General features: G+C 44.3%; 1 protein-coding gene across 1 annotated transcript in view; it reads left to right on the top strand.

Annotated features, from left to right (window-relative positions):
* Positions 1 to 267: 267 nt before the first annotated feature.
* The window catches only part of LOC139782443 (uncharacterized), a gene marked incomplete at its 5' end in the record, with an annotated part of 70246 nt that continues 56972 nt past the window's right edge, over positions 268 to 13541 (top strand). Inside the window, 26 exon segments of the mRNA XM_071721474.1 lie at positions 268 to 390; positions 505 to 639; positions 856 to 1089; positions 1205 to 1720; positions 1823 to 2008; positions 2124 to 2375; positions 2492 to 2923; positions 3251 to 3544; positions 3713 to 3961; positions 4988 to 6745; positions 7154 to 7342; positions 7667 to 8048; positions 8166 to 8581; positions 8712 to 8862; positions 8949 to 9201; positions 9379 to 9643; positions 9749 to 9945; positions 10067 to 10333; positions 10409 to 10664; positions 10839 to 11033; positions 11158 to 11340; positions 11427 to 12071; positions 12213 to 12414; positions 12489 to 12664; positions 12757 to 13025; positions 13133 to 13535. Coding sequence (XP_071577575.1) covers positions 268 to 390; positions 505 to 639; positions 856 to 1089; positions 1205 to 1720; positions 1823 to 2008; positions 2124 to 2375; positions 2492 to 2923; positions 3251 to 3544; positions 3713 to 3961; positions 4988 to 6745; positions 7154 to 7342; positions 7667 to 8048; positions 8166 to 8581; positions 8712 to 8862; positions 8949 to 9201; positions 9379 to 9643; positions 9749 to 9945; positions 10067 to 10333; positions 10409 to 10664; positions 10839 to 11033; positions 11158 to 11340; positions 11427 to 12071; positions 12213 to 12414; positions 12489 to 12664; positions 12757 to 13025; positions 13133 to 13535 — 8628 coding nt within the window.

Consider the following 13541-nt stretch of genomic DNA (forward strand, 5'->3'; position numbering starts at 1 on the left):
CTTTGTCTCGAGTGTTTGTCTCGTGCGTTTTCTACTAGCGATACTTGAGATAAAGGAGAGCACCTGTCAACGACTGAGCGGTGGAAAGTCAGAAAAAGCGGCCGAAAATAGACGCGATTGCTCGAAACAAAACAGCCGCTTATAACTATTAGAGCGCTAGAAAATATTTAACAATTATTTCTGCTTAATTTCCAACATAGAGAGAAAAGATAATTCTTATGGAATATAAAAAGTTATAGTTTTGTCATCATTTTTATTATTTTGCAGCACCATGCGATGAGGTAACTTGCGGCGAACATGCCTTCTGCAAGGCCGACGGTCACGAAGCTTATTGCATTTGCGAAGATGGCTGGACCTTCAATCCGAACGATATAGCGGCTGGATGTGTCGGTAAGCAAACAGATATTTTTTTAACGAATCGAAATATTCGATAATTATTCTTTAACGTGTACAGAAAGTTTTCACTTATGCGAGTGAATTTCTTAATGCGATTTTCTTACTTAGATATAAACGAATGCGATGCGATAAATGGACCTTCCGGAAGATGTGGCAGAAATGCCATTTGTACGAATACACCTGGTGGTTTTAGTTGCCAATGTAAACTCGGATACTCAGGAAATGCCTTCAAGCAATGTATAGGTAAAATTTGCGCAAGATGAATTATTAATTAATGACATTTCGCAAAAATTTATTATTTGTTTGTATTATTGACATAAATTACTAATATATTTACGAATATATTTATAAGAATTATAATTCAGTAATACTTTTTTACTTTTGTACTTTCTTGTACTTTATTTGTTTTTGTACTTATATTACTTTTTTACTTACTTATATGTTTTAAAATAAATGTAGATATTGACGAATGTACCAAATCCGACGTTTGCGGGCATGGAGCAACATGTACCAATACTGAAGGCTCTTACGCTTGCACTTGTCCGGAAGAAACCATACCGGATCCCGATCCTTACATTAAGTGTGTTGGCATAGTCAGATGCGAAGTTGACGACGATTGCCCAGGAAACGCTATTTGTGATCCACAAAAGAGATGCTTGTGTCCCGAGCCTAATGTCGGAAATGATTGCAGACGTATGTGATATGATATATTCTGCTTCAGAATAATGAGATTAGAAGATTTTATGTGAAATATTAAAGATTTATCTTTGTGAACAAAATATCTTCAATGCACAATTTGTTTGATCAGATCCGTGTGAAGACCTGTCTTGCGGACCGAATGCGCACTGCATGCTCTTGAACGACGTGGCGACGTGCCTCTGTAGCAACGGCTACAGCGGAAAGCCTGGTGTAAAGGACGGTTGCCGAGACATCGACGAGTGCGCGATAAACCCGTGCCCTCCGGGCGCAATCTGCAACAACGAGCCTGGTTCCTTCTCGTGTCAGTGTCCGAACGGCATGAGGGGCGATCCTTACAGCGGCGGTTGCCAGGAATCTAAAACACCTCACGTGTGCGGTCCTAGTGCGCCCTGCCCCGCTGGAGAACAGTGCATCAAGGATGAATTCGTAGGCAGCAGCGTGTGCATCTGTCAACGCGGTTACACGCGCGACCATGAAACCGGTAAATGCAGGGACATTAACGAGTGCATGGAGCTCAGAGAAAAGCCCGCCTGCGGTGTCAACGCAATTTGTAAGAATCTCCCTGGCAGCTACGAGTGCCAGTGTCCGCCAGGCTTTAATGGAAACCCCTTCTCGCTTTGCGAAGGTAAGACTCTTGATTTATAGTTTTTAATATTTTAATATTTTAATTATAATTATCATCAAAACATACGTCAGTCATTTAACATTTTTATTGGAAAAATTACAGAATGCAACAGCATAGAATGTCAATGTCAACCGCCATACAAGATTGTCAATGGTAAATGCATGCTGGCCGGATGCTCGAAGGGCGAAAAGTGCCCTAGTGGTGCCGAGTGCATAACGATTGCCGGTGGTGTCAGTTATTGCGCCTGTCCTAAAGGATACACGACCAAGTCTGATGGCTCCTGCGAAGGTATGACAAAGATTATTTCAAGAGAAATTTTATTTTTGTTGCAAATTTATTTGACGATAATTACAAAGAAAACCAGACATAACTGATTAATTGACAATTATTAATTCGTATGCAGATATAAATGAGTGCATTGTGGGTCACCAAGTCTGCGGTTACGGTGCCGAGTGCATCAACCTACCAGGTTCTCATCAGTGCGTGTGCCCGCACGGATACGGTGGCGATCCGTACAACGGGCTCTGCTCCCCGGCGCAGAAGAGATGTACCAACGACAACGAATGTAAGGCCAACGAGAAGTGCGTGCAGCCCGGAGAGTGTGTATGCCCACCGCCGTTCTACACGGATCCTTTAGAAGGAAATCTTTGCAAGAGTAAGTCTGCGAATTTTAAATTTACTCGTACCCTACTGTCGCAGCTCGTATTATACAGTCCCATGGCAAACATGATATTTTCTTCACTTAATTATCATTAAATTCTATAATTGCAGATCCTTGTGATCGTTTCCCGTGCGGTATCAATGCGAAGTGCACACCGAGCGATCCGCCGCGGTGCATGTGCGAGGCTGGCTTCGAGGGTGATCCACAGCATGGGTGTATCGACGTGAACGAATGTGCGAATAATCCTTGCGGACACGGCGCATATTGCATTAACACGAAGGGAGATCACACGTGCGAGTGTCCCAAAGGTATGATTGGTGATCCTTACGGTGTTGGCTGTACTGGAGTCCCGACCGGCAAGAGTGAGTGCTCGTCAAACGACGATTGCGAGAATTACTTAGCATGCGTCCAAGGAAGTTGCGTCAACCCCTGCGACAACGTACCCTGCGGTCCTAACGCATACTGCGAGCCCGATAAACATGCGGCATGGTGCAGATGCGTGATCGGATTCACGGAAGGCAAGAATAACGAATGTGTCTCACGTGAGTGCAAATTTTATAAATAATCTTCTAATTATAAGTCTAGATAATTTTACATTGAACATAATTTTTTAATTAGATTATATAAAAGGATATAAAAGAAATTTTTATTTCTAAATATATTTGAAAATTTTAAAAGAAAAATTATTGCGTATTACAGAATAAATGATCTATTCAAATTTGAAAGAAAATTGATAGTTATTTATAATACAAGCACAATTTTAGTTTTTATATAATACTTTTAGTCGGTACGTTATCAATTTATCGTACAAATCCTCGCTACGATTTTTTAAAATGTATATGCGAAATAAAACTTTGTTTCGATTTCAGAATGCGATGGTTTTGTTTGCGGCACCGGAGCTCAATGTATCGTTAGCTACGACGGGCCGACTTGTAAGTGCATCGAAGGTTTCATGGGCAATCCTTTCCCCGGTGGACAGTGCGTTCCGGATGTTTGCTCTCCTGAAATTCCATGCGCCGACCCCAGCGTATGCATCAGCGGACGTTGCAAACGGCGTTGCGAAGGAGTGATTTGCGGCATTGGAGCCATGTGCGATCCTTTAACGAATAAATGCGTATGCAACCCTTACTTTGTCGGCAACCCTGATCTTCTCTGTATGCCACGTAAGTATTACAAATATAACGCGGTATATATGTACATATAATGTGTAAAAAAAAAGGAGTTAGTGATTTATTCTATTTCGTAAATGTTCCTTTGCATGAAAAAAAAAACAATATTTAATAGTTTATAAGTAATACTTCCTCCCGTATTAAATAAATTTTTCTCCGTAGCCGTTCAACCACCACATTGCGATCCATTCTGCGGGAGAAATGCGCACTGCGAGTACGGTCTTCAAGAATCGAAATGTGTCTGTAATCCGGGTACCAGCGGGAATCCTTATCATGGCTGCGGCGTTCAAGAAAAGTCCGATTGTTCTACTGCGGTGTGCGGAAAAGATGCGCATTGCAACGCGGGTCCGAACGCCGTCGAGTGTCTCTGTCCATCTGGCTTCGCTGGCAATCCATACATTCAATGTTTCGGTTAGTTTCTATTAATTTCAGCTCTTTCATGCTCTCATTTAATTTGCATTAAATTCTTTTTCTTTAATAATGTTTGCGACATGATAACGAACACGAGAACGAGCGCGTCGCAAGGTTCCACAGAAAAAAGAAAGGAAACACAGTCTCGAGTAACTACGTCTTTAATTTAAAGTCAGAAATAGGATATGTGCAGTATTTACAGATTTCGACCGAGCACGGTAGCACTCGTCGCGATCTCCAGTTCGAACGCGAAAATGTATTTACTGAACTCTGATTGAATTAAGCAAAGGATCTATAATCGAGTCGCACGCTGCAAAAACGGATTTCTAAATCGCTCTTTACGCATAGTGAGCTACTACTATCGAGTGGCGATCGGAGGCGTAGCCAATGAGGCGATCAGCTGACGGGCGAACGAATGTTCAGCTATTTTGGCTTAAAGGACCTTGGGCTCTATTCTTGAAAAATATCGCATACAATATGTCATGAATATCACACTCTGCAACAAATAGCACACTTGCAAAGTGTGATTTTCTAGTGACATTCCTAAAATATCGTATGCGATATTTTTCGAGAATAGGGGCCCTTGTCTCGGACTCTCGGGCGATCAGCTGATGACAAACGCGTCAGCGGTCGATCAGCTGTTATTGTCGTCATCAGCTGTTATCGACCGGCTCCATTGTCACGTGCGTTTTTCTATTCACGATGCTCGAGACTCGAGACGAAGGAGAGCACCTAGCGACGGTGGAATGTCGAAAAATAGACGCGATTCCTCGAAACGAAACAGCCGCATAAAATTACAGCTAGTGTTAGAAAATATTTAATAATTATTTTTGCTTAATTTCTACAAATAAAGTTAGCAGTTTTCTATAACTAAAATATAGAACTGGTATATTTAAATATATCAGATTAAAATATATAAAAAACATAATCGATTTTTTGTATAACATATTAACATTGTTTGCGACAAGTATAAATTGTGATCAATATAAAATTATATGCGAATGTATGTTTCTATTTCTTTATTAGACATCAATGAGTGCAACGGAAATGCATGCGGCAGCAACGCAGTGTGCATCAATACCCTCGGGAGCTACGACTGTCGTTGCAAGGACGGCTTCTTCGGCAATCCGTTTGTCGGATGTCAGCAAGTACAAGTGGGACCATGCGCCGATCCTTCGACCTGCGTTTGCAGCAACACTGTACCATGCCCCTTCGATTACACCTGCGTCAATCATAAGTGCATAAATCAGTGCAGCGACATAAAATGTGGCCCTAGATCCGTCTGTCAGAACGGAGTGTGTATATGTCCGCCCGGTTACAGCGGCAATCCCAACGACCTGCACAAAGGTTGCCACTTGCACCATCACTGCTCGAACGACCTCGAATGCGAGCCGCAGGAGATTTGTTTCCAGATCGGCAAAGGGGTCCGCAAGTGCGTGGACGCGTGCAGCAAACTGCAATGCGGACCTAACGCACTGTGCATCACGCAGAATCACGTGTCCTCATGTTTGTGCATTGACGGTTACCAGGGCAATCCGAGCAATCTGGTCGAGGGTTGCCAGCCATCCAAGTCCGTGATACCCGGATGTGCGCACGACTCGGATTGTCCGCCGGGTTCCTTCTGCATCATCCTGGACGGCGGGGTGCGCGACTGCGTGAATCCCTGCAGCAAAGTGGTGTGCGGCGCCTATCAGAAGTGCGAGCCCGACATCGTACCCGGTCACGCCACTTGCAAATGTCAGGACGGCTACGAGTGGAATCCGGTACTGTCGTCCTGCGAGAAACCGTCAGTGCCCGACTGCATAAGCGACGACGACTGCCACTCGAGCGAGGGCTGCAGACCGGACGCGCTCGGCGTGTTGAAGTGCATGTCGCTTTGCGACGGTTTCACCTGCACCGCGAATTCCCGCTGCCTGACGGAGAACCATCACGGCCGTTGCGAGTGTCTACCGGGTTACACCGGCAATCCGAATGATCGTCGAGGCTGCCACAGTCCGCGGGAGAACCGTTGCTCCACCGACAGCGAGTGCACGGAGGATCAGACGTGTCGCGGTACCCCGGACGGCCCGCTCGCTTGTCAATTGGTCTGCGACTTCGTCACATGCGGTCCCAACGCGCTCTGCGTCGTCAATAATCATGTGGCGAATTGCGAGTGCCCGCCCGGGCAATACGCCGGCGATCCGAACGACGCGACGTCCGGATGCCGTGCGGTGCCCTGCGTCTACAACATCGATTGCCCGCCGGCCCAGCTCTGCAACCGACTCACCCACACCTGCTACGACGCCTGCGACGAGAACGCGTGCGGCGTGAACGCGGTTTGCATCGCGGACGATCACAAGGCGATCTGCCAGTGCCCGCCTGGGCTCCGCCCGAACCCGGTGCCCGACGTCGAGTGCGTCGCCGTGGAGGCATGCCATCCGGACTCCTGCCATCCTACAGCGCTCTGCGTCGTCGGTCCAACGAATAATCCAGTATGCAAGTGCCCGCCGAATCACGTGGGCGATCCTTACGCGAACGGCTGCCAGCCGGAGGGATATTGCTCCGGTCCCAAGGATTGTCCGGTGCATTCCGTTTGCCACGAGCAACGCTGCGTCAATCCGTGCGAGAACGCCTGTGGTCCCAACGCGCTCTGTGAAATCGTCAACGGTCAACCGAGCTGCAGGTGTATCCAGAAATTCGTGCCGTCCTCGAGAGGTCCGGAACACGGCTGTGTACGCGGTACTAATTACTGCGCGGTGGACGCCGACTGCGTGGGCAGCGTCTGTCTCGATGGACAATGCAGAGGTAACATATCTGATGTTTTTCCCCGATGGAAAAATGTCTCAGCATTTTTTACATTATTAATCAGAATTTCTATGAAATTTTTAAGACTTTCTCTGAATTTTAAGTTTTTCTCAGATTTTTTAAATAGGATTTGGAACATTTTTCAGAAAAACTCAGACAAAATAGTGAAATATTTCAGATTTTTCCCGTCACATCTTTGTAGAAATCTAAATAAATATGAAAAACTCCGCGCAATTTATCAGAAATTTTCATGCATACAAATATTGAAATATTTCGAAAATCCTTGTTCAATTATTTCTAAAAGTATCTGAGAAAAATTTGACATATTTTTTAAATAGAATTTTTCATAAATCTAAAATAACATTGAAGAACTTCAAATTATGAAACGGATGATCTCTGCTGTTTCAGCTGTGTGTCGTTCAGTCGCTGATTGCTCGGATGGAGAGAAATGTATTAATAACAAGTGTATGGTATCATGCATTGGGCATTCTCAATGCCTAGTGGATCAGGCGTGTGTCAGTGGAGGCTGCATCCTCGGCTGCCGCAGTAATAAAAACTGTCTGACTACTGAATCGTGTATCAACAACAAGTGTCAAGGTATATGTCACGAGTCACGTTATGTAACTTTGACTCTCACTTATATGAAATAAATACTTTGTATACATCTATGCAAATTAAGCATTAATATATGAAGGGTACCGGGGAAAAACGATGAATGTCCATCCGGAGTATTGAGAAAAACGCAATTTTAAGTTTCAAGACATCTGATAGTTTACATTACAATTTTTACAATTCTAATTCTAATTGTTCTCAATCAAAACAGATAAGAATTATGAAAATTTTTTGGAAAATATCACAAGATAGCGTAATGTATGCAACGCCATAGCTCTTGTGAGTGAAGGAATAAATTCGTGTTTTTAGATCCTTGCAGTAGAAAAGACGTGTGTGGACCAAACGCGATCTGCAGTTGCTCGAATCACGCGGTCGCGTGCACGTGTCCTCTCGGTTTTCACGGTAATCCTACCCCGGAGCAAGGCTGTGTCCGAGTGCCAAACGTGTGTCAAATTTCGCAAGATTGTCCCAGCCAGCATCTGTGCGTCTCGGGATTATGCCAATGCCAGTGCTCGGAACAGAACAATTGCGCGCAGGGCGAGCGTTGCAAGAACGGTATTTGCGTGAAGATATGTTACGGCGATAGTAATTGTCTGCCCGGCGAATTGTGTATTGATGGCGGGTGCGAGGCAGGCTGCACTTCGGATGTTGGCTGCAAACGCGACGAAGTGTGCATTAACAGCAAGTGCAGGTATTGCCTTTTTAATCCAGGCTTTATCGAATTATTCGTATATTGCGTCTCTATTTTTTGAATGTCTATAACATAACTTATCTCGAGAGATTTGTGAAATTAAATTTATTTTTTCAGATGTAGCCACGGATTTATTGCCGGTCCTGAACATTGCCTGGATATCAACGAGTGCGAAGATCAACCGTGTCATCCGAGTGCTGAGTGCATTAATCTCCATGGATCTTACCGTTGCACGTGTCCTTCAGGTACCGCGGGCGACCCTCTAGGATCAGGTTGCGTGCTGCCGCATCAGTGCACCACGCACAGGGACTGTTTTGATACGCAGGCCTGCGTTCAACACAACTGTTCGGATCCGTGCTCTTTAATTGACTGCGGCTTAAATACTATTTGCACTGTTCTGGATCACGCAGCTGGTTGCCAATGCCAACCTGGTTACATCGGCGATGCCTCAGGGTGCTTCAAAGTAGAGTGTCTTTCTAACAGCGACTGCCCAACGGATAAATATTGCAACCAGGAGACCAACAAATGCAGCAGTAAGTTATACGCTTACATTGATATCGTGTTTGCGTTTGATACTTCAATGTTTTAGTAAAAAAAAACTAATTTTCGAAAAAAAAAAACGATTATACGATCTTCTAAATCTGTGATTACTTGTTTTATCAGGTCCTTGCAATCAAGTAAACTGCGGATATGGTAATTGCGTAGCCGTCGATCATGTCAGCGTATGTAAATGTTATCTTGGCTTCGTCCTCGTCGGCGATATCTGTGCTGATGTTAATGAATGTGTGCAAAATCCTTGCCATTCCTCAGCTATGTGAGTAAAATTTATAATTACAGCTGATTATATAAGCTTACAATTCACAAATTTTTTTTTTAATAAAACATTTAAAAATTGTGTAGATGTCAAAACGCGGAAGGATCGTTCGCCTGTGTTTGCCCACATGGTTTAGTAGGAGATCCATTCAAAACTGGTTGCAAGCAACCCGGTGATTGCTTCACAGATTCAGATTGTCCAAATTCAGCCGCCTGCATCGACAACAGATGTACTAATCCGTGTGACGCACCGGGAATTTGCGGTAGAAATGCAGAATGTCTCGCACGTGATCACGTTCCGATCTGTAGGTGTCCCGGACAAACTACGGGAAATGCGGCAGTGAGTATTAAATTTGAGTCTTAAATTCTCTAAAGTGTTTGACATTATTATAATAATTTGCACACTATAATACATTATAATTGATAACGATAGTTTGATCTTTTGAGTATTTCTATAGCTAATTGATTTCTTATTTTATTTTGTTTGATTCTTATTTATTTTTTCTATTTGTTTTAGACGGAATGTATTCATCTGGAGTGCAATTATCACAGCGACTGCAGTCCATCAGATGCGTGCTTCGATCACAAGTGCGTCGATCCTTGCTCTCTTTCGAACGTTTGCGGACATGGTGCTGACTGTTCGTCGCTCAATCACAGCGCGGTATGCACCTGTCAACCGGGTGGCACAGGTGATCCAAATCTTGGGTGCACTCCGCTTCAATATTGCAAGAGTGATTCACAATGTGCAACCGGTTCAGTGTGCAACGGAGGAATATGCACAGGTAAGTTAATATCGGATAATTACAAAAGTAGAAAAATTAATTTGTAAATAATATAATTTATAAATCTACAATTTTTATATACAATCTAATTATTACAACTTGCAGCACTCTGTGGAAGTACAAGAGATTGCATCGGCGACCAACTCTGTATCAATGGTCTTTGTCAGCCCACCTGCAGAAGTAATTCTAGCTGTCCGGAATATCAATACTGCCACAATAACATATGTGTTCAAGAATTACGTTGTACGTCAGACAACGACTGCTCGTACGACGAAAAATGCATTAAGAATAATATTGGACAGGTAATTTTATGTTTTATTAGGTACCAAATTTTAAATTGTAAATAACGATATCTTTTTATCGATTGTATCATAGCGACAATATATAACGTTTCCTTTTTTTCATATCTCTGTGTCAATCAAGGCGGAATGTCGCAGAGCTTGCGACGTGATACTCTGCGGCCGTAACGCCGAATGCAAGGCTGATAATCACGCTGCGACGTGTTCTTGTAACCATGGCTTCTTCGGAAACGCTAAAGATGACAAGATTGGCTGTCAACCTATCGAATGTGAGGTCAACGATGATTGTACACAGGAAAAGATCTGCGATTATCACAGATGTAGAATCGCTTGTCTCGCGCACAATCCTTGTGGTGTGAACGCCATTTGCACAACGGAGAACCATGTCCAAGTAATCATTTCGTTGCTTTGTACTAAAAGTTTTTTTTTGGCAGTGATCTTTACGATAATGTGTTTTGTGGCGTAGGTTTGCACCTGCCAACCCGGATACACGGGAGAACCCACGCGTGCTTGCAAGCTGATAGATTACTGCGCGAACGCACCCTGTGCACCGGGCGCATTGTGCGAAAACACACGAGGGCATTTCAAGTGTCATTGTCAACCCGGCACAGTTGGAGATCCTTATAATAGCGGTTGTCAACCGCCAGTAGAATGCCTGCAGGATGCGGATTGTCCGCTAACTGCCAAATGTGTCAACATCAACAACGTACCAAAATGTTTCGGTACGTGTGTTAAGCTTGCCAATTTATTTTGGAGCATTATTTTGCTTCTTAAATTTTTTTAAATTTTATTATTTTTTAAATATAATATATCTAATATGCTTGCCCATGTGGGACTTAAAAAAAGTGTATATTTTTTTTATTATATATTTATTATATTTAATCTTCTTATTTCAGATACTTGCGCACGTATCCGGTGTGGTCCAAATTCAGACTGTGTCGCGAGCAATCATGCCGCGAGCTGTCAGTGTCGTGCCGATTACGAAGGCGATCCTAATAATCTGAGTGTGGGATGTCGTCCGAGACCAGTGGTCTGCTCGTCACAAGCCGACTGTTCGGTCAATACTTATTGTTACGAAGGCATTTGTCGACGTGAGTAAATAATTATTGAATTTTATTTTAATCAACGTTTCCGTATGGCTTCAATCAGAGTATCTATGTGAAAAGCAATTTTTCTATTATGTTATATTGAATAATGTAAGTAATATTATTTCAGCATCTTGTCAATCGGAGGAGGAATGTAACTTGTCCGACGTTTGCCTGAACGGGCAATGCTTAGATCCATGCGATGTAAGAGGAGCTTGCGGCATAAACGCCGAATGCAAAGTCAGAAGTCACATTAAACAGTGTAGCTGTCCACCAGGCTTCACCGGCAACTCCGAAGTAGAATGTGTTAGACGTAAGTATACAAATGATTTCACAATATTTGAACATCTTCTGATTAATATCTCATTGCAAATTCTGTAAAATGCTCATTATTTGCAGTGCCAGTGTCTTGTCTCGGAAGCGGGGACTGCATCGGAGGCAACACCTGTCGTGAGAACGTTTGCTTGCCGATTTGCACCGTCGACGACGATTGCGCATTGAATGAGAAGTGCATTCGTGGCAATTGCTTGCTGACTTGCCGGCTGGACAACGACTGCTTCCTGGGTCATATTTGTTTGAACAACATGTGCTCGTTCGGTTGTCGTGCCGACGAGGATTGCAACGCGAATGAGGCTTGCTTAGGGAACAAGTGCGTGAACCCGTGCGAGGCTACGCCGTGCGGACCGAACGCCAAGTGCACTGTCTTCAACCAGCGTGCCACGTGTTCGTGCTCTACCGGTTTTATACCAAATCCGACCGCCAAAGTAGCGTGTCTGAGAACGCCGGGTTCGGTCTGTCAGGCCAATCGGGACTGCGCCGTGGGCACGGCTTGCATCGCTGGTGTTTGCACACCCGTCTGCTCGTCCAACGCGAATTGTTTGAGCAACGAGAGATGCGACAGCTCCGGCATTTGCAAGTCACTTTGCAGACGGGACGAGGATTGCAGAAGTGGTGAGATTTGCGAGGGGCTGGTGTGCGTTTCCGGTTGCCGGGCGGACATTGAATGCCAGGATAGTTACGCGTGTATAAACAACCAGTGTTTAGGTGGGTTCCATCGGTATTTTTTATATCTTTATTGGTAGTAATTCTGTCATGTTGAATTTACTTTTGCTTGTCTGCATCTTATTTTTCTTGGTAAATATAATGTTTTCTATTTTATTATATCCAATTATTCTTTGCTTGCAGATCCGTGCTCGTTGACCGGTGCCTGCGGTGTAAACGCCAAGTGTACAACCGTCAATCACCAAAAAATATGCACGTGTCCATCACCTTTGGTGGGAGATGCTCGTATTGGATGCAAGCAGACATTCCTCCCCTGCTCATCTGAACTCGAATGTTTACCGGGACAAATGTGTTACGGCAGATCGTGCTATTCCACGTGCAGAAGGTGAGAATACGTGACTAAACTAACTGCATAAAATTATCATTGTGTTTCGATGCGAAATAATTATATCTTTTCAGCGATGCGAATTGCTTGAGTGACGAACGGTGCGACGGCGGCATTTGTAAAGCGATATGCAACAGCGATGATCATTGCGTCGCGAATCAAATATGCCGCAATCGCATGTGTGACATTGGGTGCCGCAGTGATAACACGTGTCCGGGCGACGAATCTTGTATCAACAATCAATGCAGAAGTAAGTTTCACGTATGAGATATTGCATACGTTAGATTTCAAATATGCCTATCTCGGTCGAGCAAAGTAATGTAACTGCATTGTGATTTTCAGGTCCATGCGACGGTGGCAAGGCGTGCGGAGAATGCGCTGGCTGTCGCGTAGTCAATCACGTGGCTCAATGTAGTTGTCCCGCAAATTATTACGGTAACGCATTGATCAATTGCGCCAAGACCATGATTCCCTGCGACGGCTCGTGCGAGTGCGACGAAATCGGTTTCTGCACCACTAGCTGCCACCATCAGAACGATTGTTCTTGCGGCGAGGTCTGTCATAGTGGCAAGTGTCGTATCAAGTGCGATGTCAACAACGCATGTCCAAAGGTAAAGTTTGATAAATTCAAAAAATTTGAGACAGTATCGTCTTTTTTTAACTAATGCTGACATCGTGAAGTGTTTAATCTTAAAATTACACGTTTTACTAAATTCAGGGCTACGTATGTGATGGAGGTTTGTGCCTCGTCGGCTGTCGCACCCACTCTGACTGCCCGTCGTCATTGTCGTGCACAAATGGCCAGTGCGAGAATCCATGTTCCGCCCATGGATCGCCTTGCGGAATAAATGCACTCTGCCGCGTCTCGAGTCATCGTGCGGTGTGCTTATGTCCAGAGGGCTACCAGGGTGAGCCGAGTCAAGAGTGCTACCAGCTGGAGTGCCATCATGACGACGATTGCGAGTTGAACAAACATTGCAGCGAATACGGGGTTTGCACAAATCCATGTTTACAGCACGGCGTCTGTGGCTTCAATGCGCAGTGCCGCGTGATCAACAGAAAAGCACAGTGCTCTTGCCCGCCGGGACATTTTGGCAATCCGAAGATCAACTGCAAGAAAGGCAAGT

Source organism: Temnothorax nylanderi, unplaced genomic scaffold (assembly GCF_030848795.1).
Source record: "Temnothorax nylanderi isolate EJ_2023f unplaced genomic scaffold, tnyl_v1.0 TNYL_tig0413_pilon, whole genome shotgun sequence".
Lineage (NCBI taxonomy): Eukaryota > Metazoa > Arthropoda > Insecta > Hymenoptera > Formicidae > Temnothorax > Temnothorax nylanderi.